Source organism: Kockiozyma suomiensis (genome assembly GCF_038497685.1).
Source record: "Kockiozyma suomiensis strain NRRL Y-17356 unplaced genomic scaffold V2V93scaffold_3, whole genome shotgun sequence".
Taxonomy (NCBI): domain Eukaryota; kingdom Fungi; phylum Ascomycota; class Lipomycetes; order Lipomycetales; family Lipomycetaceae; genus Kockiozyma; species Kockiozyma suomiensis.
The window spans coordinates 155,076-176,057 of NW_027117666.1; the positions used below are offsets into that span (position 1 = coordinate 155,076).

The window sequence follows — 20,982 nt, forward strand, 5'->3', positions numbered from 1 at the left end:
ACAAGAACAAAAAAAAAAACAAAGAAGCCAAAAAACAAACAAACAAACAACGCCTATTTGCAAATGTAATGGGCAACAGTAGAAATAGAAAAATAAAAAAATAAAGACTGAATAGGAAGATAATTATGCAGAGTCACCTTCAGACGCTTTCACAGCTAGCGGAGAATTCCTAAAAAACGAGCCCTCTTCTTCTTCATCAACTCCGACTTTCTCACATTGTAATTCACCCCTCATATTTCTAATCCGCTCTACCATCCACTCCGAGCTAAAGGCTTCATCCTCATCACTACCCACCTCAGCTATAGAACCCAATCGCACTCTAGACGCCAACGCGCAGAATTCTGGCTTATACCGGAACTGCAAACAATCACTCCAATCCACACAGCGAGCTTTGCAATCTTCGTATGATCGATGTGCAATTTCTTCAACTTCCGAGTCGTCAATGTTATATTCGCGGTCGTCTGCGCCGTTGTCCCAGTTTTCACGGCGGAAGTCGGTGATGTATGGTTTCACAAAATGCGAGTAAATATCGCGGTAGAGAATTGGGTTGTGCGACGAGCCGTAGAGATTTTCAAAAATATATAGATTCTCGATTTCCCGTGGAGAAACATGATGAAAAGAGACAATTTCGGAACACCAATTGTCTTTGCTTAGACGTACAGAAGTAGGCGCATCGCCTTGTAATCTTGAGTGAACCGGACCCGAGTTAAGAGAGACGCCAATCTCCGCAAGCGCATGAGCAAAAACATGATCGCCACAGCAGTTTTCGGCAGTGAATGCTTCCCACTCATGCGTGATTCCCGGATGAGACGGGAAGACAGAGGAGACGAGACCATGGGAGAGAACGACACCAGAACCGCCGTGCGCGAAGGGTTCACCGTTGATGACGGCCGGAGCGCCGATGTAGAGCGAGTCAGACGGATTGAGAGTACTTAACCAGCGCAGCATATTTGGCCAGATTATATAGGAATCGTCGTCCATGATGATGTACCACTTGAATTGTGGATGCTGCGAGTAGGCATGTGCAGCTATCGGCAGCGGTTTCCACTTGTCGAGGTCCCACGCTTTATCAATATGAGCTTTTGTATCCGTAAAGTCAACGTTGGCATTCTCGGCAAGTAATTCGCGCTGACGGCGGTAAGCCTGCATTGCGTCTGAGCCTAGGGTTGCACTCGTGATGTTTGCGAGTGCATCAAGGACGGCGATGCCCGCTACGGTGCCCGGCGCATCGGAGTAGATGGCATAATGCGGCAGTTGCGAGAAGGTTGTTTGCACGTGAAGCGGTGTACGTTCATAAAGAGAGACCGCGCCGGTTTTGAGCAGGAGATAAACGTCGTCAGAGCCTTGGAGGTAGGAGTTGCGCTGTAGGGCAGAATGGTTTTGGCCGGCCTGCGGAACAAAGTTCGAGAAGGTGGCCGAGGAGTAAGAGAGGGCGATGACGGTGAGTAGCGAAACAACTGCCGCGACGAGTAGGTATCTGACGGAAAGGCGATGCATTCTGCACCGAGATTACTGCATGCTGGTGCGAGAAGAAGAGAAAGGGTCCTGGATTGAGTTTTGGTTGTGGCTCGAGCAAGCGAACTCAGGGGCAGTCTGATCTTTGTCTGCTCTCAACAAGACTGCACTAGCTCTGGCCTTCTTTTCCCTCTCTGATGCGCTCTTTTGAGTATCGTGTACTTTCTCAGTCTACTGTGCTGACTGCTGTGACAATGAAGGTAGCAATGGCGATAACGATACGATGAGATAATGATGGGGGGCGCGGGCACGTGTCTGCGATAGCCGTTGGAGATGTAAACTCCTGGCGAAGCCGCACTCTGTTGCAGCTCAAATCTACCGTCTATGTTGGTTTAGCTGCTGTTTATTATGCAATTAATAACAGACAAAGTAGCTGATAGATAATATCAGTAGAAGCAGCTATAGCCACACCGCAAACCTCACTTTTCTCCTTTTTTCTCATTTCTTGAGGCAGCAGTACTCTTCACTATGGATACCAGCACAGTTTTTCGTGGTATAGGTATCTTCAAAACAATACAGCTTGACAACAGTATCTACAAAGGCTGACCACCCAGATTATACGCAACTTTGTTCGGAGTGAATGGCCGAATCAAGATTTGGCGCCACTTGATCGCACCTCGGGTAGCCTCGTTGCGTACTCTCTCGATAGCGCTAGTCGCATCGTCACCGAGAGCCATGAAATACGCCATCAATCCAGCGGCAATCGGACTCGCCATCGACGTGCCAGAGTATGACACAGTGCCATTTCCGCTGTTTAGTAAACTCTTGACCTCGACTCCAGATGCGAACACGTCCACGCAGTGACCCCAGTTTGAGAACGGTGCAATCGTGTCGTCTGCATCGTCAAGCGCGCCGACGGTAAGTGCCTCACGGGAACTCGCGGGAGAAAACGCACACGCAGGAAGTCCGTCGTTACCTGCTGCTACTACTACTGCAAGGCCGGACTCTACAGCTGCTGTAATTGCGTTGTTTAGGATAGCGTTGTAGAACGCGCCTAGCGAGAGGTTGGCAACTGATTTACGTCCCGTGGATGCCCGTTGCGTGACTGCGTAGTCAAGTCCAGCAATTACCGTCGACAGCTGATTATTCTGTTAGTTACCATTTCATATTTAATACAAATTCTTCCAAACATAATCATACGCTACCACCGCCAGACTCATTGAGAATTTTCACCTCAATTATGCTGACATTCTTTGCGACGCCGTACGTACTGCTTCCAATTAGTCCCGCAACATGAGTACCATGCCCGTTCCTATCTCCGAGCCCTTCACCGGTAAAATCAGCACCGGCAACTGCTCGCCCACCAAATTCAGGGTGCTCTTTGTAAATTCCTGTATCGAGAACGTACGCGTCGACGCTGGTGCCGGCTGAGGAGTCGTAGCTGTACGTAAGCGCTTCGGTAGATGATAGTGCTCCTTGCTGAGAGAGCCTTGCCAAATGACGGGGGGCGCCTGCTTGTGTCGTTAGACTTTTAGTGTTTATGCTTTTCTTTGTTTTTATGTCGTTTGCTTGGAAGATGATGTCTGGCGATATGTTTTTGACCTGTATCTTAGTAAAAAATTGTCACATAGGAAGATTAACACTACTCACTAGAGGATGATGACCCAAGGCGTTAACAAAATTCTCATCGCAGTTTGTGGCAATAGCACGGAAACTTCCAAATGAATATGTGCGAATCATCTTTGCTCTCAACACCGGATGCAGCGTCAAATATTCTTCAATATCAGTGTCTGCCAGGAGCTGGACTAAATATGTCCCTGACACTGCCGAAATCAGAGACGTCATTATTAGTACAGTATTAAGCAGACTGAAGAAATGCATGGCAGTGGTATAAAGAGGGTGCCTGCTGTCAAACAAGTTGCTGGAGCCGAATGAGATGCGGTTTTGGGCACGGAGGTGGACTACCTAGTGTTTTCGTTTTACTTCATTTGGTAATATTGGGAACGCGCATGAGCCGCACCGAATTTTGCATTGTAAGCTAACGCTCGATAAGAATATGATTAATTAATTCATAAATCAATCATATAAAGAAAATTTCTGCAGCCTTTGACTGGCAATCATTTTGTAGACTTTCAATATGTCTTTCAACGCCCTTGAATCTGGAAGAGCCAATGTGGTATGTTATCTAAGTTCTTGATAATGTGCTCTAATTGACGATTATAGGCTCGCTATGTGGCGAACGAGGCCAGTAGACCGGAGTTCGATACCAAAAAACCACTCATCGTGACCAGAGTGCGTATTTATTGATTGTCTATTTGGAGCTGCTTTTTTTCTAAGTTTATGAAGACACCCAAACCCGATTGGCAGCCTGGCGACGGAGCAACAGACGACGAATGGTCAAAACACAAAAAAGTCATTATCGATCCATCTTCGACCGACTCCGGTATCGATACTTACAAACTCCTTATTTCGGCAATTGTACCTCGTCCAATTGCATTTATATCCACTATTTCTGCTGATGGCACGCGCGAGAACTTGGCGCCTTTTAGTTACTTTGAAGTAGTATCAAATGATCCTCCGACGTTTGTTCTCTCAATCTCGGGAGGAATGAAGGACACACTAAGTAACCTGCTAGAGACGAAAGAGGCGGTTCTGAATGTTATCAGTGAATGGTTCATCGACGCTGCAAACTACACCAGTATCACATCACCTCCTGAAATCTCAGAATGGGAATTGAGGTATGTCTTATCTTTCTTCGCTGATTTTTACGTTCATGCTGACAGCTCCTCATTAGTGGTCTTCATAAAGAGCCTTCTAATATTGTGAAACCAAGCTGTATAGCGGAATCTGCATTTAACATCGAAGTAAAACTAGTAAATACACTTGAAATTGAATCTGCGCGTACACCAGGCCAGATTATTTCGCGCGTATGTATTCTACAAGGCGTGTGTATGCACGCTCGAGAAGATATTTTGAATGAGAATAACACTCTTTCGCTTGATAAGCTGAAACCCGTTGGCCGCGCAGGTGGAATTAGTTATGTCAGAGTTAGAGAAACGTTTGAGATTGCGCGATACGAGTATGCTCAGCAGTATGAGGATGTGCCGGTCGTCAAGGAATTGTCGAAGAAGTAGGTGTAAAGACTGCGTATACATGATTTTAGATTATGATATTGTGCAACTGTAATACCATTTACCATCAGTCAACAGCATCTCATATTGTTGTGCCATTGAATTCAGAAAACGGGGGCTAAAAGGATTTGATGATTGGCATAAATTTTTCGATGAACGAGCGCAGGGAGGAAGGAAGTCAGCTTCCTTTTCAACTGTCCTGATTAGATGACACGAATCCAGCAGGTCTATCGTGTACTTTACGCTGTGTTGCAACAATCCATTCGCCGCTAAGGCTACTATTATTCTTTGTATGTCTACTATTATTCTTTGTATGTTTACAGTATTGCCATCTTGGAACGCCACCATTCTTATTCAGCTCGCGACTCTTTAAGCATAAATAATTATACATGCAGCATGCAGCCACGCCAAACACCAAAAAACACAAAAATTAAGAAAAGTAAATTACACACCCAATCAGTTACCCCGCTGCCTCTTCTCAAGATGGTCGAAACTCGACACTGACACGTCCCAGATACTCGTCATCATCCGACGCAGTAGCGACGCTAGTACGATTTCTCTCTGACGAATTTCGATTAAGATACCCCTGTAAATTTCCCAGCAGCTGCGATTCTTGCTCCGCTTGCCTCCGAATCTGATTCAATGTTACAGGGTTTGTAGGAAATGCCATACCGCTACCCTTAGCCGTGCGAACAGGGATTAACCATAGTAAAGGATCATCGCCCATAGCCTGTCGGAAATTTGCACGCCAGCCAAGATCAAAAACATTACCCACTGTTTTCGAGGATGGAGCTTCAGTGTATCTAAATGATGCAGAAGGAACAGCAGATTTATAGCGCTGGGGCTCCATTGCTTCGATTGTGGTCTTGTTGCAGAAGAGGAGGTACAATTGGCATGCTAAGAAGATTGCGACTGAGATACCAAAAACAATAGAGAGAACGAAAAGAAAGACCCAGTTCAGTGATATATAATCTTTGGCCTATAATTGAATGTGGTCAGAAAAACACCCTTTTGAGTGAGACAAAGCAAACTTACAGAGTCAATAGTGTCAAGCCATTCCAGTAGAACAGCTCCGGAGGCCACAAACGACACCCCACAAAGCAACACAACATAAAACAGAAATAGAATAAAAAACTTGTGGTTGTCAAATCCGATACATATTGAAAACCACGGACAGTGATGATCCATTTTTAATACACAGGTCTGACATGTACTGCAATGATGCGTCCGATCGGGTTTCCAGCACTTGCATTTCGAGCAAAACCGTCGCTGGCCGTTCTCTTTAGCCAGAACACCATGAGACAGTAACGACTGCATTCCAGCTTCCAGATCTGATGCTGATGTTGAACTGCTCGCTTCTAAATCATCATCGACAGCTAGTCGTGGAGGTCCTCGAGCTCCAAAATGGACAATACAATAATAACAAAGCACACACATGGCGTATATCAGAGTTCCCAGCGCAACGGTTATAAACGAAGCACAGCCATTCATATGAATCAATCCGATATCGATCACTAAAACGTAAAATACCCAGGTCACTAGTGCGTTGACAAACACTCTTGGAAAAGCAGTTGATAAAGCACAGCAAAACCTGTTCCACTTTTCTGCCGAGCAGGCGCCGCCGCTGTGATTTGACTGTCGAGAGCGAGGGCGCATTCTTTATTCCACTGTATCTACAACTTCGAACAAACTAATAAAAAAAAGGAAAAGATTAAAGAATGAATGTAGTTGTAAGTCTGATAATCGGTGACATCAATATTGTGAGCATGCCGACCGAACCCAGAAGCGGCTTCAGTACAAAGCCCTCGCATAGCACGTAGCTCACCAAGTCGCGTCACTCCCGCGTTCACTTGGTTCCCCGCGCGTCTAGCTTCATTACATTCTTCTGACTCGCCATTTACCCCATCAATAAGCAGCACCGTACTTCGGTGAGCATATACTGCACTGAGAATAGTGCGATAATGACAGCAGCATCAGCAGTTAAGAGAGGTACACCGCTGACGGACTTTACGAATATCCCCCATTCGGCAGCGTCGCAGTCCGCAGGCGACATCAAGCGCGTCAAATATGCGGGCGCGTTAAAGCAGGTCAAACCCAGTAGCTTTGAAGAAGATTTAACAAAATTTGAGGAGGATATTAGTGGGTGTATGTTGTCCATTGGCTTTCGAGAGCTTGATTAGACGCGTTACACGTATGAATTACTGATTGAGAATCCGATATTATAGCTGCTGAGAGTGATCAGAAATGGGCGCGGCCCTCTCTAAAAAACTTCGATCCAAAGACTACGCCGATTGGTGAGTGTGTCTTTTTTATCGAATGACGGTTTGTATTCGAGAGTGCTAATGCGGTTTACTGCAGTATTCCAACAGATCGACGCTGAAGAATCAATGTATGACGGACACCCTGTCGTTCGTCTATTTGGTGTGACTGAGGTTCGTTATTCAATTTTTACTTGTGACGTTAGAGACTTACCAGTTTATACAGGAAGGGCACTCGATTATGTGTAACATGACTGGATTTTATCATTACTTTTATGTGCAAGCGCCATACGGATTTGAGCAGTACCACGTTAATAGTCTGGATGACTATCTAAATGCAAGTTATCACTGTCTATTTTTGAGATATCACTTTACTGACAACAATTTTGTTTAGAACCTATTTCCAGGCGCGATCTATAGTATTGAGATAGTCAGTCGTTGGAGCATAATGTATTATCTCGGTGAATCTGCCAGCGCATTTCTCAAAATCACCGTCAATGATCCACGACTTATTAACCGAGTGCGCAGTGGTTTTGAGCGCGGACAGGTGGAATGGCGCGATGGATCGGTGGGTTTTGCGCTCGAGACTACTTATGATAATATCCAGTATGTGCTTCGTGCAATGATTGATACCAAACTCTCGGGAATGTCGTGGGTTACTCTTCCTGAAGGAAAATACAGTGTAACACCTGATATTCAAAAAATATCTTCCTGTCAACTTGAAGTGCAGATCCCGTTCGATAAAATAGTTGCGCATCCCTCAGAAGGAGAATGGCTTAAGATGGCACCTTTACGAATCCTGAGTTTTGATATTGAATGTGCGGGTCGTAAAGGAATCTTTCCTGAACCCGATGTCGATCCCGTTATTCAGATTGCAAATGTTATATCACGACACGGTGACAGTAAACCTTTTGTGCGTAACGTGTTTACGCTAAATACCTGCTCACCAATTGTTGGATCGCAAGTCATTGAAAATAGAACCGAACAGGAGATGCTGCTTGGATGGCGCGATTTTGTTAGGGAAGCAGATCCGGATGTAATTATCGGTTACAATATCGTCAATTTTGATTTACCGTACTTACTCGATCGTGCCGCTGCGTTAAAAGTTAGCGATTTCCCTTTTTTTGGCAGATTGTCGAATGTGAGACAGGATATGAAGGACTCGACATTTTCATCAAAGGCATATGGCACTCGTGAATCAAAGGTAATCAACATTGACGGACGACTACAGTTCGACATGCTCCAACTTGTACAGCGTGATTACAAATTACGGAGCTACACTCTCAACGCTGTCAGCGCGCATTTTCTGAATGAGCAAAAAGAAGACGTGCATCATTCTATTATTACAGATTTACAGAATGGTGGGGCTGAGTCGCGACGACGTTTGGCGGTGTATTGTCTCAAGGATGCGTATTTGCCTATCCGACTTATGGAAAAATTGATGGCTCTGATTAATTATACTGAGATGGCGCGTGTGACTGGCGTACCTTTTAGTTTTCTCTTAACGAGAGGGCAGCAGATTAAAGTTGTCTCTCAACTGTTTCGTAAAGCGCTACAATTAAGCCTTGTGGTGCCGAATATGCATCAGGAAGGGTCATCTGATGAGCAATATGAAGGAGCTACGGTTATTGAGCCCGTTCGTGGATACTACGATGTACCTATTGCAACCCTTGACTTTTCGAGTTTGTATCCCAGTATCATGATGGCGCATAACCTGTGCTACACGACGTTGCTTACGCCCGAGTATTTGAAACGTGCTGGTAGTGGACTTGAGTTAGACCGCGACTACGAACGAACTCCCAATGGAGATTATTTTGTTAAGTCGAGTGTGAGAAAAGGTGTCTTGCCTGTGATTCTTGAGGAACTTCTAGGAGCGCGTAAGCGCGCCAAAGCGGATTTGAAGAAAGAGGCTGATCCGTTTAAGAAGGCTGTGCTGGATGGACGACAGCTTGCGTTGAAGATTTCTGCGAATTCAGTGTATGGATTTACCGGTGCGACCATTGGCAAACTTCCATGTCTTGCGATTTCATCTTCTGTTACTGCGTACGGTCGAGAGATGATTGAACAGACAAAGTCATTTGTGGAGAATAATTATAACATTGAGCATGGAAATTCACATAATGCACAGGTTATATACGGAGATACGGATTCGGTTATGATTAAGTTTGGACCAGATGATTTGAAGGAGTGTATGCGACTCGGACAGATTGCAGCGGACAGGGTTTCTCAAGAGTTTCCTAATCCGATCAAGCTTGAGTTTGAAAAAGTATATTATCCATATTTATTGATTAACAAGAAGCGATATGCGGGTATGTACTGGACAAAGCCCGATAAACCAGACAAGATGGATACAAAAGGTATTGAGACAGTGCGACGAGACAACTGCCGACTGGTGCAGACTGTTATCGAGACTGTGCTACAGAAGATTCTACATGATCGCGACGTGAGTGGCGCACAAGAGTTTGTCAAGAGAATGATATCAGACTTGCTGCTAAACAAGATCGATCTGTCGCTACTGGTGATTACAAAAGCACTTGCTAAGGCCGACTACGCGGCTAAACAAGCACATGTGGAATTAGCTGAGCGAATGCGAAAGCGTGATGCTGGATCTGCGCCGACTCTGGGAGATCGAGTTGCGTATGTGATTATCAAAGGTGCAAAAAATGACAAAAATTACGAGCGCTCAGAGGACCCGCTTTACGTGCTTGAAAATAATATCCCACTTGACACAAAGTACTATCTCGAAAATCAGCTCGCGAACCCGCTCAAGCGAATTTTCGAGCCAATTCTGGGCACGCGCCAAACAAATAGCTTATTGAATGGCTCGCATACGCGCACAATCTCTGTCGCGGCGCCGACAGTAGGAGGCTTAATGAAGTTTGCGGTCAAGACTGAGGTGTGCATGGGCTGTCGAACGCCGCTTAGCGGTGTATACGCTAAAGGAGCGTTATGCAAGAACTGCCTATCACGAGCACCAGAGTTGTATCGCAAGCAGATTGACAACGTCAACGTGCTAGAGACGAAGTTTGCGAGACTGTGGACACAGTGTCAGCGATGCCAAGGAGGTTTACACCAAGATGTGATTTGTTCGAGTAAGGACTGCGCAATATTTTATATGCGCAAAAAGAGTCAGAAGGATGTGCAGGATGCGACGACGCAGCTTGCTCGGTTTGATAACACGGAGTGGTAGTTACTGTGTATATTTAATCATATAGATTCTAGCTGAAGAGTAAAACTAGATGTTAAGAAAACTCCGCCAGGTGTAGAGCAATCCATAAGAGCGGTACCAACAGAGTAAGCCACCCGAAAGGAGGCAGGCCTTCGCACGAAACTGTCTGCGGAAACGACGCCCGAAATGGTAAGGCGCGGGATATGAAAAAGTAAATATGCCCTTTCTATCAGAGCCACAGCCAAAGCAAAAGTAGCTGAATTTTAGAGTATTTATAAGTGCTGCTCGAGATTTACAATCTGCTAATTTTTCGGTGAGAATTTTGCCTATCTCACAGTGTGGAAACTGTTTCTTCTCCAGAGCAAGAAGAGTTCTCGGGCAGACAGGGTGGGTCGACCAATCAGAATGCAAGTTCACCGATTAAATTGTTTATTGGCATTCTGAGTTAGCATTTGACGGATATTTGGGTGAATAAGAAGCAGACAAGGAAATTTTAACACAGAAGCTTGGCCGGCCTACCGTATGTTTTCTTACAGATATATCCGACCTTAAATAATAGCTGAAGCTCCTGCGTCGCTCTAGTGTCAACTGGAAATATAGTTCCAACATTGTTTCAGCAGCCCCTGGCTTATCTGTCAGTCCCCATCACACCGTAAGGGAATTTCTCAGCAATAAAATGAAAAGAGCACTAATTGTTGTACACGTAATTCAATTCTATTCCTCTACAAAAGCAGCATCCGGTCTTGCATACATTCGACGCACGCAACTCCGGTGGACCGGTGGATGCGGCTCAGTATCCGCCGGCATTGTAGTATTATGGGGATACATGCACTTCTTCTCTTCTCCCCCAGCCGTGGTGCAAAATGTACCAGCACAGAAACTGCGAAAACTCTTATCTGGTTTTGCTGTTCGCGAGAACTTCCCCACAGCCGTAGTTCCACCCCTTTCTTCTTTCTTTTACGTTCTTCTCGTCTCTTTCGTATCGACCACTCCCCAGCATATCTCAGACATCCTTACTCCATGACTGCCGAACTCGAACTCGAGAGCAAGACTGCGTCGCAGCAATTCTCGTCTTCAAAAAGCAGCTCCGAGAATTTTGACCAGAGCGCTGTTGATCACGAGGTTGCTGCTGGCGTAGATATCGAGTCCGGTAGACCAAATCCATTCGTCTTCCTTCTTACTATCCTTGTATCTTTCTCTGGTTTCCTTTTTGGATATGATACCGGCTATATTTCTGGTGCGCTCACCTCCATCGGCATTGACCTCGGTCACGAGCTTTCTGACGGCGACGAGTCCTTCATCACCTCGGCCACGTCACTTGGAGCGCTGTTAGGTGGCATTATCGCTGGTACGCTTGCAGATGTTCTTGGTCGCAAGTGGGTCACTCTCGGCGCCAACACACTTTTTATTGTTGGCGCTATCATTCAAGCCGCGGCGCACACTGTCTGGACTATGATTGCTGGACGTTTCGTCATGGGTTGGGGAGTCGGCATTGCGTCCCTCATTGCTCCTCTCTACATTTCCGAAATGGCACCTTCGCGATTTCGGGGCCGTCTTGTCATTCTCAACGTGCTCGCCATCACCGGCGGGCAGGTTATTGCTTACGCCATCGGAGCAGGTCTCGAGGACGTAGGTAATGGCTGGCGCGTGCTTGTCGGACTCAGTATTGTGCCGGCTACTGTACAGATGGTTATGTTTATTTTCATGCCCGAGACTCCGCGATTTCTTGTCAGTCGTGGACGCATCGATGAAGCTAAGCGCGTTATTCGCTGGGTGTACTCGCCTCGCCACCAAATTGTCTCTGAGAGCCTCGTGGAGAAGAAAGTCAAGCTGCTTGAAATTTACAACAACGATCAGCATCCCGAATGGACCAAGATCCAGCGGTTCCGTTACTCGCTTAGACAACTTTTACTCGTTCCCGAGAATATGCGCGCTGTTATTATCGCTTGTATGTTACAGGGCATCCAGCAATTTAGCGGATTCAACTCACTCATGTACTTTTCCTCGAGTCTTTTCGCTGTTGTTGGTTTCGATCACTCGACAGCAGTCTCGCTCATTGTCGCAGGCACAAACATGGTGTTTACTATCCTTGCCTTTATCCTCATCGACCGAGTCGGAAGAAGACGTATCCTCCTATGCACCATTCCTGGCATGGCTATTTCGCTTGTTGTCGCCGCAATCGCATTCCACTACCTCCCTTCAGATGCCACCGGAGCGGATCCGTGGGCCATTGTCATTCTGCTCTTTATGATGTGCTATGTGGCTTTCTACGCCTCTGGAATTGGTAATGTGCCATGGCAGCAGTCAGAACTTTTCTCTATGCAGGTCCGCGGTCTCGGAACTTCGCTTGCGACCGCTACAAACTGGGCTGGTAACCTTACTATTTCGTCGACATATCTTACAATGATGAAGAATATCACGCCATCGGGAACTTTCGGTCTTTTTGCAGGTCTCTGTATGCTTGGTTGGCTAGGTGTGTTTCTAATGTACCCTGAGACTGCATACCTTACGCTCGAAGATATACAAGGATTTTTGAAGAGCGGATTTGGTATCAAGAAGAGTCAAGCCATGTCGCGCGAGCAGCGACAAAAGCATATTGCTGCGTGGGCAAAAAAAGAGGGAGTCGAGATTGTTGAGGCGGAGCATGTTGCTTATGCCGATTCAGCAGTCGAGAAGCAGTTATAACAATAGTAAGGAGAACGGGCGATGGCTTATATCAGAGATAAAATGGTTAAAAAAATGTGAAAATGTCCATTTGAGAGAGGAAGTAGAGGACGTGAAATAAATGTAGATACAGATCGTGTGAGATATTAATGTCTAATGACATGCTGGGTGTCATGGTGTAATTTATTCTAATAAAAATTAATTGAATAAAAAAAAAAGAAAAAATACTCTATAACAATGCTTCTGCTACTAGTTGCACAACATGAGCAGCCATTCCGTACGAAGACTGATATCCAGCGCCGCCGGCACCGTAGTTATGCACCACCCACCCGTCCTCAAACTTTTCTTTCTCAACTCGAGGTCCACCAATTCGCGAAGGGCGTAAACCTACATTGTGTTTAATGATGTCTAATTTACCCTCATCCTCTAGTTGTGGGCAGATCTGCAAGCACCGCTTGATGATTCGCTGCGCCATATTAGGATCCGGCACGCCGTTCCAATTTCCCAATTGATAGCAACCACCTAGGATAGTGCCGCCGCCGGGGCGCGACATGATGTATGTCATTTCATCGTCTGCATCCGAGGTTCCGGAGACACTATACATTGCCGGTGCATGGTTCCGCACAAGCACCGTCTGCCCGCGGCCAGGAATAACTTTCTCGTCCATGACCCCACCCAATTTGCTCGCCATCAACCCCGTACAATTGATTACTGCCTGTACAGGCACACCTGAGGCGTGGGATTTGAAGGCTTCCGATATGTGCGAGACTGTGCGGGAGCGCACAGATACTCCTAATTTTAAAAGTTGAGATACAAGCCAGGGGAGGTAGATTTGAAGATTTATACAAAACGAATCGTAAGAGATTCCTCGCGAATACTCTTGTGGTAACTCATCTTTGCTCAGTCGTTTGAACTAGATTATCATCAGAAGTAATTAAATTAACGAGTGAAAAAAAATACCTACATTGGGAGTCAGATCTGCAAACCAAGGACGAGGATCCAAGAGACCACCAAGAAGACTAGTTTTTTCTAGATCTTCCTCTCGTACATACTGAATGCATTTCTGGGACTGCTCATTTTATTAATAATTGCACAAAACAGTAAAAGCACACTATACATACCCAAATCCCAGCTTCTGGCTGTTCCTTGACGAGTCTGGTAAATTCCTCGAAAGTCATCCGATCGTAGGTCTTCAACTGCTCGTCATCCTTCACGAAGCCTATATTGTTAATTGTAGAAGTAATGCTATTTTAATATTTTATACTTCAAAACATACTCATCCAATTAGCACCCGCCCATGGACTAGTGTACTCTATATCGTAGTCACCGGGCAAGTACTTTCCAATTACTGACACATCATATAGCCCCGTGCGGGCGAGTTCAAGAGCCGTAGTCAGACCAGCTACACCGGCACTAAACAGGGATTATTGTTAGCTGAAGTATACACAATGCGAATCTGACGCGTACCCGAGCACTACGATCTTTGGTTTAGGCGAGGACATTGCGTTCCAAGATTATCTCGGCGGCGTATGGACGATATATCAACACTGAACCCTACTCAGTTCATTTAGTTTTAGATAGGGGATTTACAAGTTTTGCGGCTTGATTGACGGACTGTTCAAAAGGTTCAATGATTCATTTCGGCTGTGGCTAATTTATATTCAATCAATTCCCTTTTTGCAGTTTTATTAAGAGGATTTAGTGGGTATAGGATAACTAGACGGTTCACGTCAATTGGCATACTTTTATTGTATTTGATTAATGCACATTTCATTAACTCAGTAATCGTATATGTATCGTCATGAGTTGTAATTTACAAACATAAAGCAACATACGCTAAACCAATTGCTCCAATACAAACCAATTGCTTCTCCATTCTATTCACAACCGTTAGTGAGCTACTACGCGCTGTGATCACGCAGACAACGCGGCGCGCGCCCTAGATAACTAACGCGAGATCTGCATAATTTCCCCATTCACATCTTCTTCACCTTATTGTTCACAGCTTAAGCAGTACTGGTGCAATCAAGTTTACTGTCAGAAAGTGCTGGATATTACGTTTTCTGATACTCTCCTTTTTTCGAAAAACTTGAGAGCTGCTAAAAGTCTCGGCCGGGGACATATCTAGATAGTAGATTCAGCATCCAGGTGTTTACCAATTCCATTACCACACGCGCAACAGTCGCATTAGCGCGTCAGACTATCATATTAAAGATATTCAGAAAATGGAATTATCGACAGAATCACTTGCTGACTCAATATTGTCGGAATTAGACAAGATTAGTGAGAATAACAACACAGACAGCGATAGAATTGTTGTAGCACAGAAGCAATCAGCAGTACCATCTTGGCGTGCTTCAGTCGCTCAATCAGGTTCTTTCGAACACGTGTCTACGCCATCACAAGAGTCTGAGACTGTGGATGATGGCGAAGAGGATTACGATGGATATGAATTGATTGATTTGATCGAGGCACATATGGCGGATATGAACATCACCAATAACCAAGATGATGGGAACGAAGAAGGTCTTCCGCGGTCGGAAACTCCGCTGAATGCTTCTACTTTTGAGGATTTGCCGGCTGGAAGTAGCGGACCTGAAATCGAGTCGTTGCATAGTAGCGAGTTTGGATCCGGCGAGAATCGCGGACTTACTCAGTCTCTTAGTATTGGCACAAATGGATCTGTCCTTGACCTCGAGAAGCCTGCAGTCTATGGAGGAGCGTCTTCGGATGCTGCTGCTGATGAGACAGAAGCCATGGTCGTTGTCTCTGAGCGATCGACTGCTGAGGTAGCAAACACGAATGCAGAGTCTACTCCTGCAAACGCGACTGATCCCGATAAGCCAACAGCAGCTAATGATCATCTTCCATCCACCAGCGGCAGCACGTCGTCTTTCGGCCAGCCAGACTACGCCGCGCTCAAGGAGCTAGAAGTCAGCACTGCGACTGAGACCGAGGATGACGTGATTGAAAGCGTATTAGCATCCGCAGACGAGATCGCTGATCCACCGAATGAAGAAGAGGCGTACGCTTCCGACACACTTGAAGAGTCAAAGCTTGCTGCGCGTATCAGTCTGGAGAATGCCGGCCGATCATCATTTGCGGAGAAGGATGGCGACTTTGAGATAGTTGAGAAATTTGCCAAAACCGAAATAGTGGGGGATGACGTAAAGCCTCTCGAAAAGGAAGTAGATGACTACGTGGCAGAAGAATCGTATTTGCCTAACTCATCCCCTGTTGCGAAGAATGAAGGTGCTGTCTCGAAGGATCAGACTTGCAAAGCTGATGAGGCTGAATCTTCTACAAATCCTTCTGCTGAAGATAATAAAGGCTCTTCTGCCGCTGAAGAAATTGCGGCAGCTGAGGAGATCCCAGTTGAAAAGAATTTGACTGCTGACAAGCCGATTACAGCAGATAAAATAGCAGCCGCTGGAGAGATTCCTCTTTTTTCGGTTGCGGAGAAATCATCTGTCACTGAGGATGCAGAAGAGAATCCCGCAGCTAGCAACAAGTCTGTTTCCGTGCAGAATCCTATTATTGAGGACTCCTCTACAGTTGAAGAGACTCCGAATGCCAGCAAGACAGCCGATTTTGAATATGCTAAGCCAGAAGAGATTGCGTCTGCCGAGGAGACTTCCGTTGTGGATAGTCCTGCAACCGATGAACATGAAATTGCTGAAGAAACACCAGTGACTGATGAAAATCCAGTGGTCGACGAAATTCCAGTGGTTGATGCAACTCTTGTTGCAGAGGATGCTGCTTCTGTTGACGAAGCTTCGACTTTGGAAGAGACTGCTGATGTGGAAGAGGTTGCTAGTGCCGAACAACCTGCTTCTTTGAAAGAGACTACTTCCGTTAAAGAAACATCTGCAGTTGAATTTTTTGCGGAAGAATCTGCTTCAATTGGTGCTGATCCTGCAGCTGCGACTGCGACTGAGAAGTCCCTTGATCCAAAGGAGATTTCCGAAGCAGCAGATGCACCTGTTGATGAGATAACTGCCGCTGAGTCTACTGCCGTGGAGTCTTCTGCCGTGGAGTCTTCTGCCGCTGAGGAAGCTTCGAATATCGACGATTCTGATAAGGCTGAACAAGGAATTATTGAATTAGGAGAGATTCCTCCTACTGAAGGCAATCCTGTTGCCGAAGAGACTCCTTTTGTCGAAGAGACTCCTTTTGTCGAAGAGACTCCTGTTGTCGAAGAGACTCCTGTTGTCGAAGAGACTCCTGTTGTCGAAGAGACTCCTGTTGTCGAAGAGACTCCTGTTGTCGAAGACACTCTTGTCGCTGAAGCAGCACCGGCTGATATTTCCACTGCTGAATCTAAAGGGCTTTCGACTGCTGGAATACCAGTTACTGCGGGGTCGGGGTCCGCAGTCAGGAATGATATCTCTACAACTAAAGCTCCTATTAAAGATGAACCGACGGTGACGGCGGCAACCAGTGAGCCAGTAGTTGAACGAAGCTTTGCACTCGGTTCGTCAAAAACGGAGTCTGAACCAATCCCAATTGAGGAATTCTCAAAAACTCTTACTTTATCGCTTGCGAATAATAGATCTCCGGAGCTTGCTCAGGAGGGAGCTGAAGTTGTGGAAGTCAAAGAGCCTGTTGTCGAGAGGAGTTTTGCTCTTGGTTCTTCTCAGGCCGCGATTACAGAACCTGTTGTAGCTACAGAGCCGTCTATATCGGCGCGTACTATGCGCGAACCTCTCAAAGAAGTTGCAGCACCTAAGACTGTTGCTGGGCCTACTTCTACCGTTGACGAAAGTCAGACAATTTTCATTTATACATCTTTCACTGGTGGTATCATGTTTGGCCGAAATATAATGATGCTCACGAGTAAATTACAGACTATTCTTAAAGCCTATGGCATCGAGTTCCAGCTAGTTGATATCGCGACGAATGAGAAAGCTAAGAAGCTATGGGCTAGACAGTCTAAGGGGCGCAAACTACCGGGCATAGTGAAAGGCCAGGATATTGTTGGCGTAAGTTTTACTTTGGTCTTTGTTGTATATACACTAGACAGTTTTCTGATAATTTCACAGAACTACGAGGAGATCGCTGAGTCGCACGAATATGGCGAGGTTCAGATGATGATTGAGGAATTTGTGTAAATCTGATACCATATCTACCAAAGCATACCGTACTTTTTGTGATGTTTTTACGAGTATACATATATAACGATTTAATGATATCGGAGTAATGACTTGAATTTTTTGAAGTTTCCAAATGTGATATTGTAATGTCAATCACAAATTCATATGCTAGTATACAAATATCTTCTTTTCTTTCAGTAGTATTGACCCTGCCCACTGTAACTGACACTTTGCCTTACTGCCGACGGCGATTCATGATGCTCTCCGGTACCTCCCCAATCTATCAAACTTGCAGGTGGCGTCCATTCACCTTTTACAGCGACAACTTCGCGCCCGGATGGCCAATTACGCTTAGTATCCTTGATGTCAGGTATTTTCTGAAAAGACAATCTATCATTCTGGGCTCTATAATCTCTCTCCATCGTTTCCAGTTCTGAGCGGAGCCGCTTCATACTCTCTTTGATATCACCAAGAGACTCACCAGAGAAAGTACCATCGGCAGATATTGATGAAGATGACCGTTTGGGCATCGATAACCGAGAGGACTTTTTCAAGATCGCAGGACCGGGTTTTATTTCTGCGCGGCCGGCCATACAAAGAGCAATAGCGGCACCGACGTCACCTTTTGATTCACGCTCAACAGCCATGAAACGCTCTGCGACAGCCGTTGAATACAATTTCGCGTCTCGAATCCAATTTTCGAAATTGTCGTTTTTGAGAGATGGAGGCAGTAATGATAATGCTGCGGAGAATTTCTCAAGCGCATATATTGATATTCGGCTCATTAGGCTTGGCGATGGTGGTTTTTCTGCGGAGTCGGGTGATGGAAGTGATTTATAGATCACTAGAAGATGAAGAGCGCCACCGATCATGTTGATCAATGGGGACAGAGTAGAAGGCTGAAGATCTAAAGGAGCAGCTGGATCGATTTGGAGGGGATGCGTTGAGAGGTATATCAGAATTGATCGGGCTAGCGTCAAATGAGCAGTAGACTATAAAGGTGTAAGCTATTTGATGCTCAATAACGACAAATGGTCCTTAAGAGTACGCACCTGCTTCCACTTTTCTTGAGAAGTTCCGACTTGATATATTTCCTCAGCCAGCGCCAGTAGCGACAGGGCGTATGCGAGTAGGGTCATTGAAGCTTCATAATCTATTGTTGGAGCCGATATTCGTTGATTTTCAATGATATGTATTGGTGAGCCTGATAATGGCGGTCTCCAGGAGGTCACTGACTAGTTAGCGAAGTCAGAAGATGAAGTGTAAAATAATCGATTTACCAATTTCATTGTCAAGCAATAGATAGCCTGACTCAATGCCGTCCTTGATTGTAAAGACGTGGGGTATATAATCTTCGATGACCTGGGGCCACACAGAATATTGTCAGCTTTCGAAAATATCTCAACGCAAAATAAATATACAGACACACCTTCACAACTTCAACCATATCCTGAATATTCTTCCGCTTTGCCCGTTTCAACACGTCACGTAGCTGGGCGCGTCGGACATCGGCATCGGCCAGAAGCTGATAATGCTCCGATGAGCTGATACACTGGCAAAACGAAAACGCGCCCGTAGTCGGTAATGGGAAAACAAAGGTTACACTCATTCAAAAATATTTAATTGTGCATAAGATTTCTTTATCATAAGCGATATCCAAAATTCTATAAATATGGCGGGGCTAAGAGAGGGTGGAGAGTGTGGTTAAGGGCTCGAAAGTATAAATTATACTTATCACCACAATACGCAGCTCAAGTATATTCTTCTTTTTGCATCTTTGATCCACAGAGCTTCATTTTCGTTAGCTCCGATAAAGGCAAAGAACATCTAAATATGTCGACTGGTGGCTCTACGATTAAGCCTGAGCCGGTGAAGAACGAAGATGAGTTCAGCGTTGGTGGTTACGAGGACGATGAAGACTTGAGTCCTGCTTCTGTTCTAGGAGAAAATGGAGACGAAGACGAGGATGTTTACGAAGACTCTGGAGACCTAGATATGGCAGCGGCTGATAACAAAGTTTGGCTTGTTCGGATTCCGAAGTTTTTAAGAGATCGTTGGATTGAAATGGGTAGCAGCGGCCAAGATTTGGGTACCGTTAGGTTGAATAATCCGAAAGATGTGAGTTTACTACATTTACTTATGAGCATGTAGCTGATATTTACATTTTATTTTTTGATGTAGATCAAATTGATATTAGCAGACGTTCCAGAAATGAAAGATTTACCGCATGAATATAAGCTTTCAGTTACGAATCAAAAGGTTTCAAATACTTATGTATTTTCCGAAGAGAATCTTACACGCTTTCGTGATGGCAAAGAACATACTACGAACGAATCTAGTACTGGCAACGAAAAGAATGGGAGTGGCCAAAGTCATGAATCAGGTTATCAAGCGAAAAGAAAGAGATATCAACCATATCGCCGAGTCAATATACCAAGTATGACGAGAGTCGGATTCTGATTTGATGAATCCGACTACTGACTAACTTTTTACAGAAAAAACGTCAATTGCCGGAACAGTTGCTCACGATTGCTCCTTGACTGTATCCCCAAACGACAGGAACTACAATTCATTCGTCCAGCAGCGGCAGCAACAATTCAATAATATTGCTCCTAGGGCGCAAGTGACGCTATTGGATGAGATTCCTGGAGTTACACTCGCCATGGCTGGTCCGAGTATGAAGCACAGCAACAGTATGTTTATGAAAGCTCAAAAACGAGAAAAGGAGCGCGCACAAGAAGGAAAAGCAGCAAGAATACCTAGAAACGAGCTTTACGATTTACTATTTAAGCTGTTTGAGGAATACGACTATTGGAGTATGAAAGGGTTACGTGAACGGACGCGACAGCCAGAGGTACGTATTCGCTTTTCTTCCAGAGATTACTATTAACACCCGTTATTTTAAAACGCTCAGGCCTACTTGAAAGAGCTACTGGAGTCTGTTGCTATCCTCAACAAAAAGGGGCCATATGCATTGAAGTATAGTCTGAAGCCGGAGTACAAGGGACGGAGAGAAGGCATTTCGTTACCTGATACGGGCACCGAACCACCTGCTGAGTAAATGTTTCTGGGATGTATATTAGCATAACCATAATCTTTTAAATAAAACAACATGACCAAATGTAATGATATAGTTGGGCACTTCTAGTCTCAATTTTTTGGGTTAGGGTGAAGCAAGATTTCAACCTTTTCAGTCTCGGCTCTATTCAAGC

At 45.2% G+C, this 20,982-nt stretch overlaps 10 protein-coding genes across 10 annotated transcripts; 5 read left to right on the forward strand and 5 right to left on the reverse strand.

Moving 5' to 3' along the window:
- Position 1: 1 nt before the first annotated feature.
- Positions 2–1,775, reverse strand: V2V93DRAFT_365156 (uncharacterized protein). Its single transcript, XM_066909008.1, has one exon. It carries the CDS (start codon positions 1,495–1,497, stop codon positions 124–126), a length of 1,374 nt encoding a protein of 457 aa, XP_066767289.1. The 5' UTR covers positions 1,498–1,775; the 3' UTR covers positions 2–123.
- A 144-nt stretch (positions 1,776–1,919) lies between these two features.
- On the reverse strand, positions 1,920–3,362 carry V2V93DRAFT_365160 (peptidase S8/S53 domain-containing protein). Its single transcript, XM_066909009.1, has 3 exons — positions 3,106–3,362; positions 2,656–3,057; positions 1,920–2,594 (listed from the first exon to the last, which is right to left on the reverse strand). Exons 1-3 carry the CDS (start codon positions 3,334–3,336, stop codon positions 2,049–2,051), a joined length of 1,179 nt encoding a protein of 392 aa, XP_066767290.1. The 5' UTR covers positions 3,337–3,362; the 3' UTR covers positions 1,920–2,048.
- A 170-nt stretch (positions 3,363–3,532) lies between these two features.
- V2V93DRAFT_365165 (uncharacterized protein) lies at positions 3,533–4,939 on the forward strand. Its single transcript, XM_066909010.1, has 4 exons — positions 3,533–3,631; positions 3,679–3,747; positions 3,802–4,193; positions 4,250–4,939. Exons 1-4 carry the CDS (start codon positions 3,593–3,595, stop codon positions 4,587–4,589), a joined length of 840 nt encoding a protein of 279 aa, XP_066767291.1. The 5' UTR covers positions 3,533–3,592; the 3' UTR covers positions 4,590–4,939.
- On the reverse strand, positions 4,836–6,327 carry V2V93DRAFT_399430 (DHHC palmitoyltransferase-domain-containing protein). Its single transcript, XM_066912561.1, has 2 exons — positions 5,622–6,327; positions 4,836–5,565 (listed from the first exon to the last, which is right to left on the reverse strand). The coding sequence occupies exons 1-2, from the start codon at positions 6,240–6,242 to the stop codon at positions 5,065–5,067; spliced, it is 1,122 nt and encodes a 373-aa protein (XP_066767292.1). The 5' UTR covers positions 6,243–6,327; the 3' UTR covers positions 4,836–5,064.
- Positions 6,328–6,454: 127 nt separating this feature from the next.
- V2V93DRAFT_365167 (DNA polymerase family B-domain-containing protein) lies at positions 6,455–10,129 on the forward strand. Its single transcript, XM_066909011.1, has 5 exons — positions 6,455–6,731; positions 6,812–6,880; positions 6,945–7,018; positions 7,071–7,181; positions 7,239–10,129. Exons 1-5 carry the CDS (start codon positions 6,548–6,550, stop codon positions 10,032–10,034), a joined length of 3,234 nt encoding a protein of 1,077 aa, XP_066767293.1. The 5' UTR covers positions 6,455–6,547; the 3' UTR covers positions 10,035–10,129.
- Positions 10,130–10,839: 710 nt separating this feature from the next.
- Positions 10,840–12,884, forward strand: V2V93DRAFT_365171 (general substrate transporter). Its single transcript, XM_066909012.1, has one exon. It carries the CDS (start codon positions 11,034–11,036, stop codon positions 12,696–12,698), a length of 1,665 nt encoding a protein of 554 aa, XP_066767294.1. The 5' UTR covers positions 10,840–11,033; the 3' UTR covers positions 12,699–12,884.
- V2V93DRAFT_365175 (FAD dependent oxidoreductase) lies at positions 12,824–14,320 on the reverse strand. The gene is made up of 5 exons (XM_066909013.1): positions 14,145–14,320; positions 13,954–14,090; positions 13,799–13,896; positions 13,642–13,746; positions 12,824–13,590 (listed from the first exon to the last, which is right to left on the reverse strand). The coding sequence occupies exons 1-5, from the start codon at positions 14,177–14,179 to the stop codon at positions 12,907–12,909; spliced, it is 1,059 nt and encodes a 352-aa protein (XP_066767295.1). The 5' UTR covers positions 14,180–14,320; the 3' UTR covers positions 12,824–12,906.
- Positions 14,321–14,638: 318 nt separating this feature from the next.
- On the forward strand, positions 14,639–18,046 carry V2V93DRAFT_365176 (uncharacterized protein). Its single transcript, XM_066909014.1, has 4 exons — positions 14,639–14,940; positions 14,962–15,064; positions 15,086–17,659; positions 17,720–18,046. Exons 1-4 carry the CDS (start codon positions 14,903–14,905, stop codon positions 17,786–17,788), a joined length of 2,784 nt encoding a protein of 927 aa, XP_066767296.1. The 5' UTR covers positions 14,639–14,902; the 3' UTR covers positions 17,789–18,046.
- On the reverse strand, positions 17,869–19,443 carry V2V93DRAFT_365178 (uncharacterized protein). Its single transcript, XM_066909015.1, has 4 exons — positions 19,200–19,443; positions 19,051–19,132; positions 18,823–19,001; positions 17,869–18,762 (listed from the first exon to the last, which is right to left on the reverse strand). Exons 1-4 carry the CDS (start codon positions 19,377–19,379, stop codon positions 17,965–17,967), a joined length of 1,239 nt encoding a protein of 412 aa, XP_066767297.1. The 5' UTR covers positions 19,380–19,443; the 3' UTR covers positions 17,869–17,964.
- A 25-nt stretch (positions 19,444–19,468) lies between these two features.
- On the forward strand, positions 19,469–20,895 carry V2V93DRAFT_365184 (transcription initiation factor IIF, beta subunit). The gene is made up of 4 exons (XM_066909016.1): positions 19,469–19,888; positions 19,952–20,207; positions 20,266–20,624; positions 20,685–20,895. The coding sequence occupies exons 1-4, from the start codon at positions 19,604–19,606 to the stop codon at positions 20,829–20,831; spliced, it is 1,047 nt and encodes a 348-aa protein (XP_066767298.1). The 5' UTR covers positions 19,469–19,603; the 3' UTR covers positions 20,832–20,895.
- Positions 20,896–20,982: the final 87 nt, after the last annotated feature.

Coding starts and splice junctions, on each gene's coding strand:
- V2V93DRAFT_365176 (XM_066909014.1), top strand. CDS start 14,903: ATGGAATTATCGACAGAATCACTTGCTGACTCAATATT. Junction 17,660..17,719: donor AAGGCCAGGATATTGTTGGC/GTAAGTTTTACT, acceptor ATAATTTCACAG/AACTACGAGGAGATCGCTGA.
- V2V93DRAFT_399430 (XM_066912561.1), bottom strand. CDS start 6,242: ATGCGCCCTCGCTCTCGACAGTCAAATCACAGCGGCGGCGCCTGCTCG. Junction 5,566..5,621: donor GGCTTGACACTATTGACTCT/GTAAGTTTGCTT, acceptor ATTCAATTATAG/GCCAAAGATTATATATCACT.
- V2V93DRAFT_365178 (XM_066909015.1), bottom strand. CDS start 19,379: ATGAGTGTAACCTTTGTTTTCCCATTACCGACTACGGGCGCGTTTTCG. Junction 19,002..19,050: donor ATTGCTTGACAATGAAATTG/GTAAATCGATTA, acceptor CTAACTAGTCAG/TGACCTCCTGGAGACCGCCA. Junction 18,763..18,822: donor CTCAAGAAAAGTGGAAGCAG/GTGCGTACTCTT, acceptor ACACCTTTATAG/TCTACTGCTCATTTGACGCT.
- V2V93DRAFT_365171 (XM_066909012.1), top strand. CDS start 11,034: ATGACTGCCGAACTCGAACTCGAGAGCAAGACTGCGTCGCAGCAATTC.
- V2V93DRAFT_365165 (XM_066909010.1), top strand. CDS start 3,593: ATGTCTTTCAACGCCCTTGAATCTGGAAGAGCCAATGTG. Junction 3,748..3,801: donor AACCACTCATCGTGACCAGA/GTGCGTATTTAT, acceptor AAGTTTATGAAG/ACACCCAAACCCGATTGGCA. Junction 4,194..4,249: donor ATCTCAGAATGGGAATTGAG/GTATGTCTTATC, acceptor GCTCCTCATTAG/TGGTCTTCATAAAGAGCCTT.
- V2V93DRAFT_365156 (XM_066909008.1), bottom strand. CDS start 1,497: ATGCATCGCCTTTCCGTCAGATACCTACTCGTCGCGGCAGTTGTTTCG.
- V2V93DRAFT_365160 (XM_066909009.1), bottom strand. CDS start 3,336: ATGCATTTCTTCAGTCTGCTTAATACTGTACTAATAATGACGTCTCTG. Junction 3,058..3,105: donor CCTTGGGTCATCATCCTCTA/GTGAGTAGTGTT, acceptor ACTAAGATACAG/GTCAAAAACATATCGCCAGA. Junction 2,595..2,655: donor ATGAGTCTGGCGGTGGTAGC/GTATGATTATGT, acceptor CAGAATAATCAG/CTGTCGACGGTAATTGCTGG.
- V2V93DRAFT_365175 (XM_066909013.1), bottom strand. CDS start 14,179: ATGTCCTCGCCTAAACCAAAGATCGTAGTGCTCGG. Junction 13,897..13,953: donor GGCGGGTGCTAATTGGATGA/GTATGTTTTGAA, acceptor TTAACAATATAG/GCTTCGTGAAGGATGACGAG. Junction 13,591..13,641: donor TTGCAGATCTGACTCCCAAT/GTAGGTATTTTT, acceptor ATGATAATCTAG/TTCAAACGACTGAGCAAAGA.
- V2V93DRAFT_365184 (XM_066909016.1), top strand. CDS start 19,604: ATGTCGACTGGTGGCTCTACGATTAAGCCTGAGCCGGTGAAGAACGAA. Junction 19,889..19,951: donor GGTTGAATAATCCGAAAGAT/GTGAGTTTACTA, acceptor TTTTTGATGTAG/ATCAAATTGATATTAGCAGA. Junction 20,625..20,684: donor AACGGACGCGACAGCCAGAG/GTACGTATTCGC, acceptor TAAAACGCTCAG/GCCTACTTGAAAGAGCTACT.
- V2V93DRAFT_365167 (XM_066909011.1), top strand. CDS start 6,548: ATGACAGCAGCATCAGCAGTTAAGAGAGGTACACCGCTGACGGACTTT. Junction 6,732..6,811: donor TGAGGAGGATATTAGTGGGT/GTATGTTGTCCA, acceptor CCGATATTATAG/CTGCTGAGAGTGATCAGAAA. Junction 6,881..6,944: donor TCCAAAGACTACGCCGATTG/GTGAGTGTGTCT, acceptor GGTTTACTGCAG/TATTCCAACAGATCGACGCT.